The sequence below is a fragment of the Podarcis gaigeae genome, assembly GCF_964106915.1.
Source record: "Podarcis gaigeae genome assembly, chromosome: 14".
In the NCBI taxonomy this organism is placed as follows: Eukaryota; Metazoa; Chordata; class Lepidosauria; order Squamata; family Lacertidae; genus Podarcis; species Podarcis gaigeae.
This window is the reverse complement of record NC_139690.1, coordinates 1,179,234-1,202,957: the sequence shown is the minus strand read 5'-3', so window position 1 is coordinate 1,202,957 and position 23,724 is coordinate 1,179,234. Positions and strand designations below refer to the sequence as shown.

Below are 23,724 nucleotides of genomic sequence, written 5' to 3'. Positions count from 1 at the left end.
TAATTGGCAGCAGTGCTGTTGAGCCAGGATCCGTGTGAGATGCTCAAACTGCTTTGCCTCAGTGAACAAGAAATGCCTGCCAGTTGTGGTCAAGGCCCTTGTCTATTTAGTCCCCCCCCATCATTAATCTCTAATCCCCCTTAAACATACAGTATGAAGGCAGAGGGAGGTGGAACCTCGGCCCACTGGCCAAAGGCAGCCCTCCAGGCCTCTTGGTCAAGCCCTTCAGACTTCCTGAGCTAAGCTCCCTCCCAAGCCCCACGACTCCCCAGCCCTGCCTTGCACTGCAGATGAGAGTTTTTAATAGGCTGGAATGCATCCTTATTGTTTTATTTTATTATTTGAAATAATAAAATAATCCATGAGGTCCCAGAGCAAGTGACAACCATTTAAACTCCATTCAAGCAGAGTCCTCGGATGCTGGCGAGCACATGCAGTAAGAGGCCTGTGGGCAGAGGCTAAAAATGCCACTCTTGCTCTGCCTAGTTTTTTTTTTTTTTTTTTTTTTAAATAATATTTATTAAAGTTTTCCAATTAATTACAAATTAATAAAACATCCAATTTCAAATCTTTTTCCAATTACATCCTTTCAGGACTTCCCCTTCCCTCCCCCCCTTGTATTCCAAATCTCTCAAATAAACAGATAATCTCAACAAGTTCTTCTCCTCACTTCAAACTTGTTATCCTTAACCCAAAATTTTTTTTTTTTTTTATAAAAAAAAATTATTTTCCATTCCCCTAAAATCGGCTTAGTCCCTCCACGAGTTCCCCACTTTAGAATACCATGTAGATGTATATAGCCTAAATAAAACATAGTTTACGCCCTTTGGGTTCCACATTTCCCACCCCCCCTTTTCCCGGTTGCGTTCCCAATATTCCTCAATGTCCGATATTTCCACGTCTCTCTAAGTCATAGTCCTTTGCCAGTCCTCTTTAGTTTCGCATGTCCAATCATGAAAGGATTCTGTCTCAAAGAAAGGCCCATTTTTTCCATCCAGATTTTTATATCCAGGAGTGAAAAACTCCAAATTATAATCCTTAAGCTTGTCAAATCTGGATGTCCCAAATGTCCCCACTTTCGACTTAGTCCAATTCTTGTTGTTTTGTTGTTCTTATTGGCCACACTCCTCTTTCTATTTCTTTCTGTCCCTGTTTTCCTGCACAAATGTCCTAATTCCAAAAGTTAGTTCCTTTGCAGAGGCTTGTTGCTCAGAAACAAAACATTACGTCAAGTTCCTTTCATTCCACAACGGATGATTCCATTGTCTTCTTCGGTATACTGGCCTCTGTAGTCATAATAATGTTCCATTTCTGCAGTTTCCCAGGAGATAAAAAATTCTGTTCAAATTTCCAACTAAAACCACTTGTGATATCCCTCGGCTCCTCTAGGTGGATTGCAAAAACTGAGTTCTCTTCCAGATCACATCCATTAGCCCTAGTAACTTTGTAATCCTTATTTAAAGCAATTTGTGTCCAATTTATAACAAATATAACCTGCAAAGTCCTTGTGACATAGTCTCTATCTTGTTTTTCTGCTTTGACAGCTCTTTGACAGCTGTCAAAACTTGCCTTTCTCCTCTCCAAACACCGTCATCGATCGCTCCCGGGGTTCCAGGGGGGGGGGTGTTTTTAAGTCCAAATTCTACTTTCCTCCTCCAGCTCAATCTCATATTCTTCACTCGTGAGGTTCCAAACTTGCCAAAATGATGTTATTCCGATCTTAGTTATCAAATCCTTTGTTTTGACCCTTCTACAATGGAGGGGGTGGCTGACTTCCTTTTTTGCGCCTCCCCCGCTCGCTCCGAAATTTTTAAAATTTTGTCCCTCTTTTTAGTCCAGATTCCAATTACTTACGGGTTGTTCTTTTAGGTCCAAATTTTCAAAGGAAAAAGCCAGCGCTCTCCGCCGGATGGCATGCGGCTTCGCACGGCAGGGATGGCAGAGGACTCAAAACACCACGCTTCTCCCCGGCACCCGATCCTTAGCCTTTAAAAAGGCTCCTTCACGAGTCGGGAGGGCGCTAACGGTGCCAGCCGAGTCTCCATGTCCACGGCCCCCGTGGCCGTGGTTTTTAAGGGTCCCCGCATCGCCGGTGCGGTAGGACCCAGCCCCTGCCGTGCAGGCTCCCTCCGGAGCTCGGAGGGAGTCCGCCATTCGGCGATGGCGCCGACCCGGAAGTCCCTTGCTCTGCCTAGTTTTGCCTCTGGTGCTGCCCATCAATGGCCTGTGGCCCCCAGAAGGTTGTCCAGAAGGGAATGTGGCCCTTGGGCTGAAAAGGGTTCCCTGCCCCTGGTGTAAGGTGAGCAGCAACAAGAAAGAGCTCCATCCACCCCACCCCCAGTGGCTAATTTGGGAGACACCCAAAGCCAGCCACCCTCCTGGACCTTTTCAGGACCAAGTAACCTTGCCTTGTAACCTGGGCAGAAGGCCAGAAGCAGAGCTCAAGTTGCAAAGAGCAAGGTGATTTGGGGTGGGAGTTATACACCCTGGCCTGACCACTCCCTCACATTGGCTACAACACTCTGAGTCCTACATATCCTGCCCCTGTCCAGAGCCAAGCACTGCACAGCTTCCTCGTCTTTGGTGGGAGGGGATAGAGAAGCAGTGCTCAAGGTATTCTTCCTTGATGCATGGAGGGCCCATTCCTGTCTTAAGGCTAAGAAGGATAGAAAAGGAGTCCTGCTGGATCCAGCCAGGAATGCATCCCATCCACTGTCATGTTTCCCACAAGAGTCAATCAGATGTGCAAAACATGATGCTGAATGAAAGGTGGTTCTAATAAAGGTGCCAGAGCATAAAAGGCCAACCCCTCAGTTACCACACATTTACTTACTTTATGGGGTTTTAAAATTACCAGCCAAGAATTATGCAGCAGTACCTGGTTAGCTGATAAATACTGAAAATACAGTAATAATGGGTGAAATATGATTCAGGTGATGAAGCCAGCTCTGTGAAGTTTTGCAATTATTATTTTTACATGGATCAAGAAGCTGTAAAATTCTCAGGGATCAATATTTTGCATAAAACAGATGATTTGTTGACTAAGAATTTTATGCTGTTAAGGAAGGAAGTGAGATGAAACTTTGATACATGGAGTGGTTGTAACCTGTTTTAAAGGTCACATGTTTCTGTTAGGATGAAATCTTGATACATGGAATAATTATAATCAGATTGAAAGGATGTGTATGTTTTCTTAAAAAGGAATGCTCCATTTGTTTCTGCTTCAAACATTTCCAATTAAAGTGACATATACAATTTACGAATGCTTTTCAAAGATGACCATTTAAGACTATTGTGTTATTTCTCAATAAAAAGAGCTCAGTGGCCCATCTAGCTCAGCCGCCTGTTCTCTCAGTGGCCTGACCTGATCCCTGGGGGGGGGGGGGGGGGGCAGGCAGGATTTGAGCACAGAGGCACCCTTCCCTTGCGTGCTTTCCAACAAGTGGCATTCAAAGCATTACTACCTGCAACCCTGGAGGCAGAGCCATTGACATTGTGGTTCGTAGCTTTGTGATAGCCCTCTGCCATGAATTTGCCCTTTCCACTTCTGTAGCCATCCAGGTTAGTGGCCAGCACTGCCTCCCACGGGAGTTCCACACTTTAACTATGTACTGCGTGAAAAAATACTTTCTTCCATCTATCCTGAATCTTCCAACCTTTAGCTTCATTGGATATCCCCATGTTCTAGTGTCATGAGAGAGAAACATTTCTATATCCACTTTCTTTATGCCTTGCATAATTTTATAAACTTCTAGCATATTGCCTCTTACTTGCCTTTTCCTCTAAACTAAAAAGTCCCAAATGTTGCAACATGATTTGATTTTATGATATTATATGTGTTGGAAGCTACCCAGAGAGGCTGGAGCAACCCAGCTAGATGGGCATGGTATAAATAATAAAATTATTCTTATTATTCTTATTTTTTCATATCCCAGTGCTCTTTATTCTGGATTAAGGGGGTGGGGTAAACAAATGACAATGGTGCCCAGAAACCTCTCCATCAGCTGGGTGGCACAAAATATGTTCTCTTCACATGAATGGCTTTCTGAGTACCAATGCTGAACATCACTGCCAGTTCTGGAGAGGGAGAAGGGGAGGTACAGTGACCTCAGCATGGTGCAGGTGTGGCAGCAGGAGCATTGGACTGGCACTGCCACTGTACCCACACTGCGCGGAGATCCCCTCTCAGGAACCATCAGGACATGTTTGGCCTTCTGAGGGCAGGTGAGCAACAGCACCCTGTGTGGCTAGCTTAAGGAGCACAGAGCAGGCTAGTCCATGTGAAGTAAGGCTGAATTAGGCTCCTGCCACAATCCCTAGCATCTGCCACTTGAGGCCCCTGCCTCACTCAGCCTAATGACAGGGCCAGCCCTAGCATTGTGAGCTGCAAATTAGCAAAACCAAGGAAAAACCTCATGGGTGACCCTTGTCTTGGGTCTTCTGCTATATCAAGTCTAAGTTGTATCTCGAATGCAAGTTTTTGTATTAGTATTATTATTCTTTAATATATATTTATAAGTTTTCCAATTATTATAGAACCTCAGGGGCAGGTAAACAATAAAAAATCTCAATAATACGTCCAACTAAAGGCGGGGTGTGCAAAACCTAAACATCCAACCTAAAATATTGACAACCATATTTCTCTAGGTGGCACAGAGAGAGATACCTGCAAATCTGAACACTATATGAACTAAAAATCTCCCCATACTGAATGCAATTGAACAGAATCTTCCTGTCCCTTAGAGGCCAGTAACTTATGTGTTACTTTTTTCTGCAATAACCAAATTCCAGGTATTTTTATAGCATAAGGATATAGTCAAGTTTTTAAAATGGCTTACACTGCTGTGCTACAGAATTCCTGGCAGCATCCATGTCAAAACTTCCTTTTGGCAAAATATCTTCAAAGTACACATCCACATATTTAGTAGGGAAAACTGGGAATAAATTTGAATATGTGTTTAGTATTCTTTCATAACTCCTGATAATTTTTTTATAAAAAGCTGTGCCTGTAGAATATTTAACTGCTTGGGATGGACCATTAGTTAGAAATATGTTTGAATTTTAAAAACAACAACAAAACTGATAAATCTCAACTTGCCTCCTAAGAATGCCATTCCACCATTGGGGGGGGGGCAAATTTTCCGCACCCATCCTCTCCTGGAAGATGACAAGACAAGATGGAGACAGTTATTGCCTGATGGCAATTTTGCCGAATGGGGAGAGACAGGGCAGGGGATTTAAGCCTGCTGCACCTGTACTCTGTCTTCTTAATTTGACACCCATTTTGCAGTGTGGACCTTAAGGCAAGTTGTCTGTTTCCAAGGGGCTGAGTAGTGGATTTAAGGGAGGGGAGATCCTGACTGGCTTTGGGTCTTCCCTTGTTTGCCTCCTCCACACTAATTGGCATGTAGACTAGGAAAGATTAATCTCCTACCTGAGGTAGTGTTGGGGTGTGGGTATCTCTTAGTTGCTGTTGCTCCCCAGGTGCTGGGGAGGGGTGCCCTCTGACCAGGCGGACACATGAGGTGAATGTTGGCCAAGGGAGACATGATGTGCCTGGTGGGCTCATATACCCCAACTGTAGCTACAGGTGATGTGGGTTGAATTACCCCTATCTATTAAAAACTACCTGCACAAATTTGATTTGGTTACATTGATTGAATTTGGCTAATCAATTTTGTTTTGCAGGTCCTCAAGTTGTTAAATTTTAATAAAATACCTACATTTCATTGAGTCTTCATCCTGGTGTGGTGGCAAGCTGAGTAGGATTGGGGTTTCACAAGGGAAAAATCTCAAAATAGAATGGTGGATAGGAAGGATAGCCCCCCCCCCCACTCCAATCTGCTTACAAAACTCAAACAATTAAAAGAACAATATTGATTTGATGAGCTTCCCCTAAGGCTACTGTAAGTAGGAGAGGCTGCAGAGTTTTGATAAGCAGCTTATATATCTTCTGGGTTCAGCTGCCAACTGTGCCTGCTACTTTAGCAACGGTTTGCTTTCCCATATTTTCTTCTCCTTTTGAAGAGGGGCATTTTTCCCACAGAAGCCATTCTCATTCATGTGAATGCCTGGCACATCCAGCTGTGAATTAACAAGCAAGGGGATGAAGGAATGAGAAGGCCAAAGGACATTTGCTATGAGAGAACCAGATGAGCAATGGAGCAGGATCCATGTCAGAGGAGGCATGCAATACCTCAAGTAATCTAGTCAATGATTCCTTCTAAGTATGCAAAGCAGAGAGATAAAGTACCATAATTGGGAAGTTGATGGCTAGCAGTGGATTCTACTTTGGGGGATCTTAAATGGTGAATTATTGGGGACTGCTACATTTATTCCTAAAACTTGTCTTTAGAATCATAGAATTGAAGACTTCGAAAGGATCCTAAAGGTCGTCTAGTCCTGCCCCTTGCAATGCAGGAATATCAGCTGAAGCATTCATGATAGATGGCCAGCCAACCTCTGCTTAAAAACCTCCAGGAAAAGAGAGTCCACAACCTCCCAAGGGAGAGAATTCCACTGTCAAACAGCTCTTACCACCAGAAAGTTCTTCCTGATGTTTAGTCAGAATCTCCTTTCTGGTAACTTGAAGCCATTGGTTCAAGTCCCACCCACCAGAGCATTTTAAAAAAAAAATCTTGCTCCATCTACCACATGACAGCCCTTGAGATATTTTAAGGTAGCAATCATATCTTCCAGGCTAAACATACACAGCTCCCTCAACCTTTCCTCATAAGGCTTAGTTTCCAGACCATTGATCCTCTTGATTACGTTACTCTGCACACGTTACAGCTTGTTAACATCCTTCTTAAACTGTGGTGCACAGAATTGGCCACAGTATTCCAGATGTGGTCTGACCAAGGCAGAATAGAGTGAGACTATTACTTCCCTTGATCTGATGCAGCCTAGAATAGCATTAGTGCTTGTTTGTTTTTGTTTGTTTGTTTGTTTGTTTGTTTGTTTGTTTGTTTGTTTGTTTGTTTTGCTGCTGCTGCTGCTGCTTCACCACACTGTTGACTCATGTTCCAGCTTGTGGTCCACCAAGACCCCTAGATCCTTTTCACATGTACTGCTAGCAAGCCAACTGTCTCCCATCTTATATTTGTGCATCTGGTTCTTCCTGCCTAAGTGCAGGACCTTACATTTGTCCCTATTGAAATTCATTTTGTTAGCTTGTGCCTGGTTCTCCAATCTGTTACGGTCATTTTGTATCCTTATTCTGTCTTCTGTGGCATTAGCTACCCCTTCCAGTTTGGTGTCATCTGCAAATTTGATGAGCATCCCCTCAATCCCTTTACCTAAGTTGTTTATAAAGACGTTATAAAGACGTTAAACAACAATGGGCCCAATACAGAACCCTGTGGCACTTTTAAAAATGTATCTGTTACTACCCCTGTGCATGGCTGGGATGGGGAAGATGTTGAACTATTGGTCCCATCATCCCTAGTCATTGGTCATGCTTGTGGGGCTGATGGGAGTTGGAATCTGACATCTGGAGGGCCACAGCTTCCTGCATCCCTGATGCTTGGCCACCTGCTCAATTTAGTATGCAAAAGATGCCATTGTTAATGGATTTTATGAAGTACATCGTGAAAGTTAGGTGCCTTTCAGGGGTTTAAATATGATGTGAGCCAAATTGAGCATTATTTTGACAATGGAATGGTGGTTGAATAAAAATTCTCCAGATAAATAAGTGGGTGCAGAGTGTTATCCTAATCAGCTGACAACCTGCCCTTGATTTCCATCTACTGTGGCTATTGTTACATTTTGCAATCCTATGTCTGATATACCCAGGAATAAGGAATCACCAGACTTTGCCCTTGCCTGTTGGTCATTCACATATCAAGCAGATCAACTGCAGAATTTCTATTAGTGTCACACCGGGAGGAAAAACTTCAGGAGTGTTTTTCCCCAAAGTGTCTGAAAAAACAATTTCACAGCTTTAGACAACAAAAACAGTTACATAACTCTAATCATTTTTCTTAGATTGTTCCCCCCACCCACAAAATATTCTACTTAAAGGAGCAAAATAGCTTAATCCATCCTATAAATAACAAAGTTTATTGCCTTGCTATTAAAGTACAAGAGTATTTGCTATGGAATATATAGAGCAGAAGCCAGAGGATGGAAATGCAACGTTTTAACAGTCTTCTTTAAAGTCATAAACCAGAAATGGAGGAGAGAGGAGGCCTCTAAAGTATGGTTACCAGATGTCCCTGTTTCCCGGGGACAGTCCCCGGATTTACAAATCTGTCCCCGGACAAAATCCGTCCCCAGATTTCATTTAATGTACCCGGATTTATATTTTAAGTGTTGTAGATTTATTAGTGGGGAATGAATGTTGTGATTGGTTCAACGGCACAAGACACATCATATGGAGACTTCTGGCGAGGCAAAATGGTGGGCGCCACGGCAGTGAACAGCCCCTGAAGCCAGCCTGAGCCAACTGCACTACCAGGCTGGCTCTGGGCTGCTGAGACTGCTGCTGCTACTGCCACTGCTGACAGGGACCTGGGGACACCTGGTGCGTCAACTGGGGGGAACTGCTCACAAACACACACACACACACCATGACCCAAATTGAGCTAGGAGTGAGAGTTCCCAGCCAAGTGCCCAGTGGTGCTCTGGGGCCAGGAAAACCCCAGAGCCGATGCAGAGAGGAGAGGAGAAGGAGAAGGAAGAGAGAGAAAGAGGAAGGAGAAAAAAGAGGAGAGCCACCACTGAGGAGGAGAGATAGGAGAGAACCGGGAGGGCAAGGACATGTGGCTGAGCCCAAGCCCAACCCAAGCCTACTCCACAGTGGCTAGTACTCCAAGAGAGCAGGCCGGGGCCCAGAGGAAGGCCACGCGACAGAGGAGACCACAGAAGAGAAGATATTACTTTTAAAAAAAAATTAAATAACTTTTTTTCTCTCTCTTTTTTTTAAAAAAAGTGTCCCCGAATTCTTTGAAAAAAATCTGGTAATCTTACTCTAAAGGTGTTCAATGGACAATTTATTATGGCCCAATGCATTTCATAAGGTGGCATGGGTGTAGCCAGGGGGCAGGGGGGTAACTAAATCAAGTAAATACATAAAAATGCTTAACTGACCAGTTGCATTGCAGGTAATATCTCAGCCCCGCAATGAAGGGCTTCAATTTGACTTTGACTTTGTGTGGCCCCAGTCCCACAAATGTATTATTGTGGATGCCAAAACACCCGCGACCCCCTGGAATTGGTTCCAGTGTTTGCCAGTGAACCTGCTACTACGTAAGACCTTATCTGTCACTGAGATCTGGATTATACAAATGAAAAGACTTACCACATCCATGATTTGCCTGAGGCTGAGGCTGAAGGAGACAGTGAGCGGCTGAGAGTCATTGGCCACAGGCCTTTCCAAAGGGTTGTAATTCTTCAGGAGTTCCTTGTAGAGTTTCCTCTGGTACTCTCCCTGCAGGGACACTGCAGAAACAGAGGCAAATAGAGAGGAGTTTACAAAAATGTCACTGTCAACTCAATGTCATTGACAGGTTCAAAACTCTGCTCCAATCAGCAGTGGGTAGAGCCAAACAGCTAAACTTTCATGCTACTGAAAAATCTTACTGAGATCTGGTGACAGGCAAGCGCTCAGAGTGCAACCCTTGAGCCAGAAAGGCTCCATTTAAATCTCAACTCCACAAAGCACTCTGTAGGTAATGTCAGGTGTGCTTCCACCATGGTGTTTTGAACCACAATTCCCATCAGCCCCAGTGCAGGCAAAACAGATGGAGGCTGCCAGGGTTGGCAAAGACTGCCTTAGGCAATCCACTGCTTCTCAGTCTAGCCCGGCATCTTCCCTGTGAGAGTAATAAGACACAGTGTGGTATAGTGATTAAAATGAATAGGGAGACTTGAATTCAAATCCCTGCTCAGTTCCAAAGCTCACTAGTCATCTTTGGAGCAGTGCCCCGTCTCTGTCTCTTCGCCTGATCTTGGAAGTTTTCCCAAAGTAGTAAAAAATCTGATTATCAAAAAAATGAAAGAAATATGCAACTTTGCTCAGTTTTAATCATTCATCTTGATTGCAGAATTCTTCTTTTCTTGGTGCAGAATCTGGATGTGGACTTTTAATTTTGCTTTAGTTCAAAGCAGAGAGAGAGAGAGAGAGAGATTCATCTAGGACCAGATCACTTCCTTGGCCCTTCTAAATCAGGCATCTTTGGAAAGGCGCAAAGCTTCATTTAATTGTGAGTTGTATCAAGGATGAGGGTTGGATGAGATGCTGTGGCTTTAAAAAGGTGAAGAAGACTCCAACCATAGATGTAGACACACACACACACACAGAGAGAGAGAGAGAGAGAGAGAGAGAGAGAGAGAGAGAGAGAGAGAGATTTCTTATTCCGGCAGCCAAGAATATATTACAAGCTCAACTACACCACTGAGGTCCAGAAAGTATGCCTTCAGCCAGAGATAATTTGGGAATTACCAGCAAAAAGAGCCCTAGACAAGAGTGGGAGTGTGAGGTTGGCTAGAGTCAAAATGACCCGTCAAGATCCATTTAAAAAATCATCCTGGCTTCTATAAATCCATCCAGTAGGGTCTGGACAAAGTGTACATCATTCAGGGGAAAGGAAACAGAGCCAGATCTCACAAGTGCACATGATACTAAATATTTAGGTGGTCAGTTGCTGCTGCTGTAGACCCTGCAAAGCTCACTTCTCTGGGTTGCTGCTGCAGCTGTTGTTATTAATCTGAGTTATTACCAGCCCTTCCCTATAAGCTCCCAGGGGGGAATCACAATCATTATGGGAAAGGAACCCCGCAATTAAGGGCTGCAGCAGAGAATGCCCTATCTCCTGGACCACCACCAGCACTTCTGCCAAGAGGCCTCTCTGATGATCTCTGCACCCAAGAAGGCCTCTAGGGAAGGAGGCAACATTTCAGGTATTTGGGGCCCAAGTGACTTTGGGCTGTAAGCACTAGCATGAGCACCTTAAATTGGGCCTGGAAACCAACTGGCAGCCAATGCAGCAGATTTAAAATGGGGGTTAAAAGAGTTCTGAATGCAACCACTGCCAGTAACCTGGACACTGCATTTTGGACCAACTGAAGGTTATTAGCATGCATTGTGTCTGTACAGGATTACAGTTGTGAGAAGAAGTTTCGGTGTCCAAACAACATAGCCATCTCTTCTCAAGTGCTTTCTCCATGTACATCCTCTGAACAGTGGGAGACACTCCTCCTGATTACTTCCCTTGCAGAAGAAGTGGGGAACATCCACCCCACGGGCTAAATTGGGCCTGGTGGGGCTCCAAATTTGGCCAATAAGTCAATTTCCCCCAAAAGCACACCTACTTGCCCCTCACACCTGACTTCATATGTGTCATCAAGTGTGCATCAGGTGGTGATGTGGCTTCTGAGGAAGAATGTTCAGGACAAATAAAAGCAAGTACTTATTCACACAGTACATAGTTAAACTATGGAACTCTATCCCACAGGAGGCAGTGATGGCCACCAACTTGGATGGCTTTAGAGGAGAATTGGCTACTCGCCATGATGGCCCTGCTCTACCCCCACAGCTGGAGGCAGCAAGGCTTCTGAATAGCTGTTGCTGGCAACCACAGGAGAGGAGAGCTGCTCTTGTGCTCAGGTTCTGCTTGTGGGTTTCCCACTGGGGCATCTGGTTGGCCACTGTGAGAACAGGATGCTGGACTCAATGGGACATTGGCCTGATCTAGCAGGCCCTTTCTATTTTCTTATAATGTTCCCAACTGTTCCTTGGCAAGGAATGCTTGCAGTCAGTGCCAGTCAGCTGGCTGGAGGCAACTGCAAACAGGCTGGAACTGGGAACTTCATAGCACAGCTGATGCCTGCCCAAAGCGGCCTTGCTAGAAGAGCCAAAAACTTGATCTGCTGTGCTATAGAGTTCCCAATGAAAACTTTGTAGCTCAGCTAATGCTTGCCCAAAGCAGGCTTGCTGGAAGTGCCAATCAGCTGATCAACTATGATAACAAGCCCACTGGGATTGCTATTGAGTTTCTCACTGGGAACTCCATAGCATGACCAATATCTGCTCAAAGCTGATTGGTTAGAAAAAATTGCGCTTAGAGCAAGCCCACTTGGGGGATTGGCATTTATAAGAAGTTCTAAAGCACAGCTTGCTGTAAGTACAAACATTCCTTGTCATTGGTAGTTTGAATGAAGGCAAATGATGCAACGGATCTCTCTCTGCTCAGGCTTTGGCTACCATTGGATACTAGCCTTTTCACCAATTTGACATTTCTCTGCTTAAGAAGATAGCTTTGGCAAACTGGTGTCATTCCTCACATTGTGTTCCTGTATATGCATTGACTTATGCATTTTGTAATGTTTGTTTATTTATTTAGAGCCTTGTACTCCTCTGCTGAAAAAGCTCTCAGAGCAGATTAGATATGATCAATTAAAGTAAGACTGTTCTTGCCCACAAGCTGACACTCTAAGGGCAAAAGAAAAAGGGATGGGGAGGAAAAATATGAGGGACCACACATTTTATTTGTCATCCCAATGCATATGTTAGACAGTGCTGCTGTTCTTGTATCTCCATCTCCTTCTCTTCCCCATCCTTCCTCCTTCCCTTAATTATTTCCCCCTGCTTCTGAAATTCAGATTGTATTTGATTTTATGACTTCTACCAAATGTCATATTCATTGATGGGGCTATTGTAGAAAATAACAACATCAATCCCACATCAACTCACCTGCACATGTCACAAATGCACACTAGCATAACCATGTACACACAAATGCATGCATTTTGATAAGGACCTGCATATGTGGAAATATCATGTCAGAATTAGACCCTCATTCAAGGGCTTTGAGTCAAAATTGAAACATTTCAATGAGGAAGGTTGATTTGGTCCCAAATGGGTGTATGAATAATTTAGACAGGGAGAGTGAGGATTCCCCACAACCGTCCTGCAGTTATTTAGGGAGTTGGGTGCGCTGCTTGGTCACTGGTTATCTGACGGGAGAATCCTTTCCCAGAACACTTCATGTGCTCACCTTTTTAAAAAATTGTACACTTTAAGCAGGAGCATCAAAAGCTGCTGTGAGGATAGGAACTGAAATGAAGATTCACACAAATTTGAAAACTGGCAAACTTTTCAGCATTCTTTTTTCTTTTTTCTTTTTAATGTCCACATTTTCAAAGTTTCCTCTTGAAGTATTGGTGTCTTTATATAGATTCACCAAACACACACACATAACACAACCATATAAATGAACATAGCTCAGTTGATAGAGCATGAGATTCCTAATCTCAGGGTTCTGGGTTCAAGCCCCACATTGGACAAAAAGATTCCTGCATTGCAGGGGGCTGGACTAGATGACCTCATGGTTCCTTTCAGCTCTATAATTCTATAAATCTATTATTCTAATAATACATTTCATTTATGTTAAACTTCACAGAAATGCTAAGAATGGACCAACTGTATCTTTGTGGAAATTCAACTTTTGAAGGAAACTTTTTAAAAAGGGAATTAGTCTTCCTAATTCATTTTCACACAGTTGCACTAACAGTGCAATCTTTTGTATGTCTACTCAGAAGTAACCCCTATCAAGTTCAATCAGGCTTCCTCTTAAGTTAGTTTTTCAGCTTCACAGCACAACTACAACCTGTGTGGAAATAACTAAGTCCCACTGAATTCAACAGAACTTTACTCTCAAGTACTGGATTTCAGGCTTTGTATCTATTTGATGAAGCCAAGATTTGTACACCTTGGGCTTGATGCAAACTCAAGTACTTCAGAAGAGGTTAGTGCATCCTCAAATCTCTCCAAGGAAAATCAATGGGACTTAAAATGCTTTGCTGTAGCCCTTAATCTATTTGGGGGGGGGGGGGGCTAAATCCAACAGTATCTGTCACTGAGAATGTTACAAAAAAACCATATTAGAGCAACATAACTTTGAAATGCTGAAATGCTTTAGTGACTTACTTCTGTTAGTTACATGATTATCACTGCCTATACTTTTCTGCAGTCAATTTCCCTCTGAACTCCCTGTTTACAATCACCCACCCACCTCCAATGCCATGTGTATGTACACTCAGTGCTTATATACACGTAATGCCATGTATGGTGAAGCAGTTAAAGTATTGGCCTAGGACCTGGGAGACCAGGGTTCCAACCATTCAGTCATAAGTTCATTGAGGGGCCTTGGTCAGTCACTGCTCCTCTCAGCCTAACCGACCTTGCAGGGTTGTTGTGGGGATTCAGCAAGGAGGAGGAAGAACCATGCACACCATATTGAGCTCCTTGGAGGAAAGGCTGGGATATAAATGCTATAATTGCAATAAAGATAGCCTGACAAGCTGGACTCGTCCATGGAAGTTTATGGCATCATAAGTGTGTTGTTCTTTAAAGTGCCAAAAGACTCTTGTCCTTTTAAGCTCTCATGTTCTCAAGCGCCTAATGATCTTCAAGCTGAATTAGGAGTTGATAATACAAATCTTTCACCTTACCTGCTGGTGCCCACTATCTTGAGCACCTTCCTGATACCCTGCAATGATCAGGTGAGCCAATTCCAGGCTTTATCCAGAGAGACATGCAGAGCAGGTCCAAAATCATGCATGCTGAAAGCAATCCATACTTTGTCCTTGTTTGGCTAGTATATTCTTTTTGTGATTCTTTCTTTACTTTAGCATATTACTTACATCATTACTATGGAGGTTTTTCAGGGAGGGAGGGGTTCTCCACACCAAAAACCCTATTAAAAGGCAGGATCCAAGGGTCTTAAAATACACACCATACATAAATAACATAAATATCATCAAAGTACGCCCTCTTCTCTGGAAGCCACACAAATACCAATATGCAGGGGAAATATCAGGAGCAGGAAATGCTCCCACAAGCTCCGAGGAAACTTCCTCTCTATCCAGACTAGATCATCCAAACTAAGACAGAATGCATGTGTTTGGCGATGTGGGGGGGCGGGGGCGGGGGCGAGGACGAGGAATGCCTGTGAGACGTGTGCGGTCCAGACCAAAAGTCCTGGTCGGACACTCCTAAGCCACCCCAGGAAACTCTCCTTCAGCACCAAGGACGGCTCCTCGCTCGGAGGCAGCGGCTCACCGTGCACGAGTCCCCCGGCGAGGATCAGCACCACGGACAGCTCCCGGGTCCCCATCCCGGCGGCGGCGGCGGCGGCGGGTCTCTCGCAGCCCCGGCAGCCCAAGCTGGGTCTCCCGCGGTCTGGAAGCGGCGGCGCTTCCCCGCGAGGAAGGGCAGGCGGCCGGCGGGAAGCTCGGGGATGCCGGGCAGGCGGCGGGCCGTGGAGCCCCGCGCTGGCGGCGCCGGGTTAGATGGAGGCTCCTCCTCTCGGGGCTGATCTCCGCTTCTCTCCTCCGCCAGCTGCCGGCTCAGCCGCGGCGCCGGAATGCCAATCGCCTGGCGCTGCTTTCTTTCCTCCGCGACCACCCCCTCCTCTCCCCACGTGACGGGTTTCCCTCCTTGCGAGTAGATCCACCGGCGAGGACCATCCGTTGCCAGAAGGAGGCTGATCCTGCAGCAGCGACAGGCAAGAATGCAGCACCCCAGCCCGGGCAGAGCCGCCTTTATAGGGGGAGCGCCCAGACTGGCCCCCGCCTCCTCCTCTCTCGTCCCTCCCTCCTTCTCAGCCATCAACCCACCTCTGGTCCCTTCTGGCTTGGCTCCGGCTCAGTCCCTTCCCGCTCCAGAGTCTGCCTGGGGGAGTTGGCGGCGCTTCCGCAGCGGCGTTTGCCTGCCTGCCTGCCTGCCCACCTCGGTAGGTCCCAACCTAGAGCCAGGCGCACATGGCAGGCGCACGCTTCCCGGGGGGGGGGGCGTTGCGGGGAGGAAGCCGTTTGATGTGTTTAGGGCTTCCTCCCGAGCCAGCGTGCAAGGGAGACTGGCAGGACTTCGGCGCATTCCTTTTCATCCTGAGATCCGATTGCACGCCCATCTGGAGTCCCGTTAATGTGACAGCGGCTTCCGAGTACAGTAAACGTAAATGGGCATCGAGGATCCGGTTGTCAGAGCTGCGCGGAGGCAACTTCGTAGCGATGGAGAGGAGCTAATCACAGCCTCGGAGGCACTCTCGGTGCGGTGTGCTGCACGATGTAAAGATCTGCTATAAAATAAATTCAAAATTAAATTGTCACTCACACGGACATTTTAAGGCTGCAATCCTGAACGTACGTATCTGGGACTCAACACCCGCTGGCTACTTCATTATAACCATGTTGACAATATAAATCTGCAACTTTTCTTTTCTTCAAAGGAAAGAGTTTATTGTGCCCTTTGCCACGCAGGCTCCACAAATAGACAGGTGACGTTTTTCTTAGAGTAGCTACTCAAGATGCTCACTTACTTGGTGGTAAGGTTATGATTATTTATTTATTTATTTATTTATTTATGCCCAACCTTTTCCTCTGATGGGACTCTAGGTGGCTTACTGATTAAAAACAAGACTCGCTAAAAACTTGGGGGGGGGGGACAATAAAACTATATGCATGTATAACATCTGTTTGAAACATACAAATAATAAGATCCATTCACCTCATTAAAATCTGCTTCTGGGCATTCAGTCTGTAGGCTACTTGAGTTCTTCAAGGGAAAAAATGTTTCTAAAGACTACTCACATATGTTCTAAAACATCCCACCATCCCTGTCTCTTAACACCAGACAGGCATCTTCACTCTTCCCTTTGCAGTGCCTGCTAAAAAAACCCTGATGTATGTTCTAATTTGTTTTAAGTTTATTGCTGATTTTCTCTTTTGAGTGTTTTAAAGAGCTGTTTTAACTGATAATTTTATTGTTTTGTGTTTTTGTAAACTGCTTTTTTACAATCAAGCAGTGTATAAATTTTATTAATAAAATTCATCAGAATGTGATATACACCTGGATTTTCCTATGGGTCGTGACAGGTATTGCACAGACATTAAGCATTATTCAAATTACTTTGAAAGGTATTAAGAAAAATATTGCTTGCTTAGAAATATCAAACAATATTTACAAGGTAACATGGTATAGCATACAAGCATGCAAGCATGCAAGGTTTAAAAAAAACAATAGTGGTAACTATTGGAAGCAAAAAAATAAAGTCAAAAGTTTTCTATGAATTATTAAGGAGCTTTCTGACAAAAAAACCCAAAGATCTTCCCCAATTGATTATCTTTCTAAACATTTCCCACAGGAGACTGAAAGAAGTCAAGAAGATGTGGATTGGCTAAGAGGCGTCCTGATGAATACATTTAACTAACTCTAAGGTCATAAGAGGGACACAGGTGGCGCTGTGGGTTAAAGCCTCAGCGCCTAGGACTTGCCGATCGAAAGGTCGGCGGTTCAAATCCCTGCGGCGGGGTGCGCTCCTGCTGCTCGGTCCCAGCGCCTGCCAACCTAGCAGTTCGAAAGCACCTCCGGGTGCAAGTAGATAAATAGGGACCGCTTACCAGCGGGAAGGTAAACGGCGTTTCCGTGTGCAGCTCTGGCTCGCCAGATGCAGCTTTGTCACACTGGCCACGTGACCCGGAAGTGTCTCCGGACAGCGCTGGCCCCTGGCCTCTTAAGTGAGATGGGCGCACAACCCCAGAGTCTGGCAAGACTGGCCCGTACGGGCAGGGGTACCTTTACCTTTTAAGGTCATAAGAAGGGACATGTAAAATAACAAAGCAAGTAATAGGCATCACCCCAGAATTGGCCCTACTAAACATCTTCCAAGACAACAATGCCCATTTACACCACAAAGAACTCACAACCCACCTGCTCTCAGCAGCCAGAAACACCATAACCAGACACTGGATAAACTAATAAACTGAAACTGACACGGGGACAAACAGAAGAAGACGCCTTCACCCCAGTATGGCTCCCCTTTATCACATACACAGCCCAACAGGACAATGACAATAATCCACCAACAGCATACAAATCAATATGGCTAACCTGATCCAAAACACCCACCCACCTCACTCACACACGAAAACAAAGATCACCACAGCCAATCACAAGCAAACAATCACACCCTAGGCCAACCCCAACCTCTCTCACCACCAAAGGAACACAAGTGAACAACACAAGCAACGCTGACACCAAACTCTACATACATTAAGCATAATAGAAACATTGCCACCCGACCCCACCCCCATCCATCTCCCCTCCCTCCACCCCCCTTTCTTTTTTCTTTTCTTTTTTTTTCTTCTCCCCTAATGCCTCAACAAATGAAATGGATTTGTAAAAATGTTACATGAAAAAAAAAATACGAGGCACTACACTTCTGTAAAACAAGAAAATCCTTAATAAAATATTTTTTAAAAAATAAGAAGGGACGCGGGTGGCACTGTGGGTAAAACCTCAGTGCCTAGGACTTGCTGATCGTATGGTCGGCGGTTCAAATCCCCGCGGCGGGGTGAGCTCCCATCTTTGGGTCCCAGCTCCTGCCCACCTAGCAGTTTGAAAGCACTCTTAAGTGCAAGTAGATAAATAGGTACCGCTTTATAGTGGGAAGGTAAACAGCGTTTCCGTGTGCTGCACTGGTACAGGCTCGCCAGAGCAGCTTCGTCACACTGGCCACGCGATCCGGAAGTGTCTGCAGACAGCGCTGGCTCCCGGCCTCTTAAGTGAGATGAGCGCACAACCCTAGAGTCGGACACGACTGGTCCGTACGGGCAGGGCTACCTTTACCTTTACCTTTAAGGTCATAAGAACATCCAAAGAGGCTACTGGATGAGGCCAATGGCCCATCTAATCCAGCATCCTGTTCTCACAGGGGCCAACCAGATGCCGCAATGGCAAAATCCCAAGCAGGACCAGAGTGAAACAACCATCTCTTCTCCCTGCTATATCCACCAACTGGCCTGCAGAAGCATCCTGCCTCCAGCAGTACAGTTCAAACCTAGCCATCAGAGTTAGCAGGTCACTGCTAGCCTTTTCCTCCATGAATCTGTCTAATCCTCTTTCAAAACCACCCAGGTTTGTGGCCCTCACTGTCTCTTGTGGGAGTGAATTCCATAGTGGAACCATGTGCTGTGTGAAGGACTTTCTTTACTGTGCCCTAAATCTTTCAACATCCATCATCATGGGATGTCCATGAGTCCTAGTGCTACCTCTATATTCTCTAATATGTGAGCTTTGCTAGTAATGTCTCACTTAAGAAAGGTCACTTTAACAATGCATTATTTGAATTGTGGGCTATGACAATACGAATATTGGCTTCATTTCCATGCTGCTTCCCTAGTTGTAATACTAACTTTTTGAACTCCACAAACATTTCTTTCTCGGTTCATTAAATTACTCTTAAATAATGAACCATATGAAGCCCAGTTTATTTTGTCAGCATTTCTTCAGTTATGAGTTTCTTAAAAGCAAGATATTTAAACAAGTTATCTGAACCACCCCACTCATGCACTGAGATCATCTTTAGAGGCTCTCCCCCAATGTGGAGCAAGCAGGTAATGATCAGGTAACCTTCTTGCTGTGGTATGGTGTCCCATTTGTGGAATTAGTTTCTCAGAGAAGCCTACCTGGTGTCAACCTTGCTATCCTTTCAGCATCAGAGACTTCTTTTAAAAATCTCCTAGGGGAGAGAGAGAGAGAGAGAGAGAGAGAGAGAGAGAGAGAGACTGTGTGGTATAGCAGTTTAAGTGTTTTACTAGGACCTGGTTCTAGTAATTCATCAGTCCACCATGAAGCTCACTGGGTAATATTTGGACAGTATCCAATTAACAGTGATTATTATTATTATTATTGCCCACTGAGAGCCTTCCAGGATTCCTGATTGAGCCAAGATCATTGCCCAAGCACTGCTCATAGCAGATTGATGGGGCAGCTCAGGAGCACCTGTGAGAAGAGTGTTCCTGATTACCCCTGCTCTCTGTAGTTCCTCAGCAACCATTATTCAGAGAGACAGGCTGCCTCTGACATGGCTAAGAACCAGGGGCAGCCTAATTATCCACGAATCTGTCAAATCCCTCTTTTAAGCCATCTATGCCTCATATCTCATGTCAGATAATTCCATAAATTCACTGAGTTGTGTGAAGAAGGACTTCAATTCAGGAAAGAACTTTTGACTTTCCTGAATCAACTGCCATTTTATTCCATTGGATGACCTGGGCTTCTAGCATTAATGGGAGGCAAGGGATAGATACACACACACACACACACACACACACACACACACACATTTCTTTACCCCACATGCAGTTTTACAAACTTCTGTTGTGTTGCCCCCTGTTACTGCCTCTGCTTTTTCAGGCACCAGGGACCAAAATCCTATTTTTTTTAAAAAGGGGAGCTGAGATTCTCAGAACACTGCCTTCTATTTCCCAAAGCAATTTTCTGTCTTTTACCTGTCTTCATGCAAAATTGTGGAGCACATATGGTTCTGTTGTAACCAGAGGATGACTGTTATTGTTCCAAGCATTTTGAAGAGACACTGAAACATTTTCATTTAATATTAATATCAAATAACCCAATGGGATAGTGTCATTTGTCTGTGAAATGTTGTCAGTTCTCATGAGTGTTTGACAGGTAATGACCTCAAGCATGGGATCTCATACACACATATGTGCACACGCACACACGAGAGAGAGAGAGAGAGAGAGATACAAAAACGTAGATCTTACTTAAAGTGTCTGTCAAGAGCAGACTTGCAAGCAGGGAGTTCCATTTGTCAAAGAGCCTTATGAATCTTTTATTTATACAGATTAGCATCAGCAGGATATTTCACAGTTCACTAAACCACAACATACAGTAAAGCCACATTTCCAAGGGAAACAAACAATTAGGCTGCCATCTTTAAATCACAAATTCCAAGTAATTAGTGTGCAGGAAAAAAAGAAAGATAAGAACATTGACTGAATATGCTACTTTGGATTGAGCTGGCTAAATGCGCGTGCGCGCACACACGCCAAAGGCAGATGTGAAATCTTGAACATACGGAGTTGTTTTCTTTATTATACTCAGCCTTCTGCACTGGAATTCCTCCCATGAAAAACCCTACGGAGAGGGAGATGGATGCAATTTCATAATGCGGCAATATAAACATGTGCATTCCGAGGGTTCCCTGCTCTGCTGTGATGTCAGAGCAAAGTTGCTATGGCTTCTCTGGCTGTTATGGGTGGTTTTGAAGTCTTGGTCCAAAGTCATAGTAGACATTACCTCTACATCCATCCATCCATACAAACAAATCAAGCATAATTTTATTGATCCAACCAGTAAAACTGCTCTCTGACAACTGGGTCCATTAAAGGGAACTGGAAAGCAAGTGAGAACTAAAGTCTGCTGGGGGATGCTAACAACCTGACAGACAGAACCATAGAATTGTAGATTTGGAGGGGACCTCAAAGCTCATCTCATCCAACCTCTGCAATACAGGAATCAAGGCTAGAGAATCCCTTCGGAGGTAGTCTGTTCCACGTTGAAAAGCTCTTACTATCAGAAAGTTCTTTGCAGGCTGCACTCATAAACCTCCATAAAAAGGACACAGCTGCTCCCTGTATACAACTATTGTCTACTTAATACTTAATATGAAAGTAACACGCAGTGTAAATACACGCAGTGCAGCCAAAACCCAATCTCCTTCCAGAAGCCCCAGCTCATATTTCTACATAAAAGCACATTGGTCAACTCAGTAGTGAGGTGACCAAGGAATGGAGTTCCACAGGCAGGGTGCCAATGCAAGAAAGGCCTTAGATCTAATACTCAGTCACTGGATCATCACCATGTCATGGTGAGTGGGCTTGCACGTTCCTATGACCCTTGTGAGCAAAGCCGTCAGGAATCTCGTACCCCCAGCAGGGTCACCCAAGGCAGTAAGGTCAAGGGGAAAGAACTAGACAAAGAATGATCCAAGAAGTCCTCCACGGCAGAACAGGCGGATAATAACAAGCAGTATGTTACAACGGCTGTGAAGGTGGATGAAGGCTGCAGCAGATCCAAGGAATCTACCTGTTTGTTGTGACTACTCATGCCATTGGAACAGAGCCCTACTGCAAAGACTGTGCGTTGGTCAGCATGTGAAATGACGGACATGAGGCAGGAGTTGATAATGCAGGTGAGCTGCGCACAGGTGGGCTGCATGCGAGCTGCCAGCCAGCCCTGTGGAGACTCCTTTTATTGAGACAAATATGCAAACCAGGCAGATACATTTTGGGCTGTGACCTTTACATATCTTCTGGTCCCGAGATCGTGGGGTGGTACAAAGTTATTTTGGCACCTGTTTCCACTGCGTCATTTTCCCCTTGCATAGTGTATGACAAAGGACACGAAAGGTCTCAGAGACAAAGGTTACAGACAGGACACCCCAGACTACTGAGACCACAAAAGGTTAGACACAGGCAACGATGTTCAGACAGCCGTGGCTTTGTCTGTGAGGGGGGGGTGTGCTCCACACCCCAAGGTCACGCATGCAGGCAGGCTGAGGCTGCCTGCAGGTGGCGAGTGTGCTCCCTCCGGACCCCACTCCCCACTCTGCAATCATCCCTACAAGCGTGCACTGATCTACACACATAAATAAAACAGGCATCTTCCAAAAACACATCCCAAACCCAAAAAGTCCCATGGCATTCAGCAAATGGTAATGGGGGCAGGATTGTGAAATCTGGAAGCCCTAGTCATGAACCAGCACATGGGCGGTGGATACAGATTTAGTCGTTCCGACTCAAAGAACGAGGCAGTTGAGCAGCTCGGCAGCTGTATCCACGACTGAGCAACCTTTTTTAGGATCAACTCTGCTCACCCCAAAAAGGGGCAGGAGCTAAAATAGGTGCCCTAAACATAGTCTGCCTCCCTTTTTCCCTGACTGGATTACCGCGCCCAGTGGGGTCACCACCTAGCAGTCATAAAAGACTATTGAACTTTGCAACATGGAATATACGGACTTTGTCAGATAACACAGTGAGTATCCTGAACACAGAACTGCCATCATTTTCAATCTCACTCGGCTACTAGTGATCACCAGAGAAGAAGAAGATCTACCAGCATTGTGGCTGGGTTTTGGGGGGGGGGTTTCCAACTGACTGTTTCGGGGGTGAGTAGCAGTGTGGTGGAGTCTCCTTCTTTGGAGGTCTTTAAGCAGAGGCTTGACAACCATATGTCAGGAGTGCTCTGATGGTGTTTCCTGCTTGGCAGGGGGTTGGACTCGATGGCCCTTGTGGTCTCTTCCAACTCTATGATTCTATGATTCTAGGAATTGGGGGGGGGCTGATTGACCCTGGGACTTCCCTTTTGCACTTGCTTCATACTTTGGGAAGTTTCTATCCTGGTGTCAGGGCTGGAGTCAGGCATAAGTCAGCAACAAAACAATAAATCAACTGAGGCCTGTGAAATTAACTCTTTATCCAAGGAAATAAACCACAGCTCCAGCCTAGCGGTCTCAGCAACTCTTTTGAGGAGGTCTTGCCCTGATGAAGCAGTTGTGAGAACAGAAGATCCCTGCCTTCCCAGTGCCCACTAGGACTCCCCCTCTCCAGGGTCTTCCGCACACACTCAGGCTGCGTCTGCATACACACGACCTCTGCTCTGCCTGTTTCAATTCTCGGTGAGTTGTATGAGACCAGGGGGGAGGGGAGCTGCTCTCAGCAGGAGGGAGAGACTTCCTGGCTTCTTCAGCCACCTGCCTCTCTGTCTTCAGGCTCCACCTCTCTAAAGCACCTACTTCTGCCTTGGAGCCTGAACTGTGCTCTGCCAGAGCCTCTTCCTGTTCACTAAACCCTGTCACCTCTTCTGCTTCTGACACTTCCTCCTCCCAGTCTGCTCCCTCTTCTCCCTCTGACCAC

At 45.2% G+C, this 23,724-nt stretch overlaps 1 protein-coding gene and 1 long non-coding RNA gene across 4 annotated transcripts in view; both read right to left on the bottom strand.

Moving 5' to 3' along the window:
* CHRFAM7A (CHRNA7 (exons 5-10) and FAM7A (exons A-E) fusion) overlaps positions 1-16,712 on the bottom strand; it is an 80,863-nt gene extending 64,151 nt beyond the window's left edge. For 2 of the 3 annotated variants that reach the window (XM_083712220.1, XM_083712222.1), the window contains exons 1-2: positions 15,065-16,712; positions 9,302-9,441 (exon numbers count right to left, since the gene is read on the bottom strand). In XM_083712220.1, coding sequence (XP_083568346.1) covers positions 9,302-9,441; positions 15,065-15,119 — 195 coding nt within the window. In that variant the 5' untranslated portion in view covers positions 15,120-16,712. The remainder of the gene's footprint in view (positions 1-9,301; positions 9,442-15,064) is intronic. The other variant, XM_083712223.1, reaches the window with a different exon arrangement.
* Positions 1-23,724, bottom strand: part of LOC310831578 — a 537,457-nt gene that overhangs the window by 505,386 nt on the left and 8,347 nt on the right. The window lies entirely within an intron of this gene.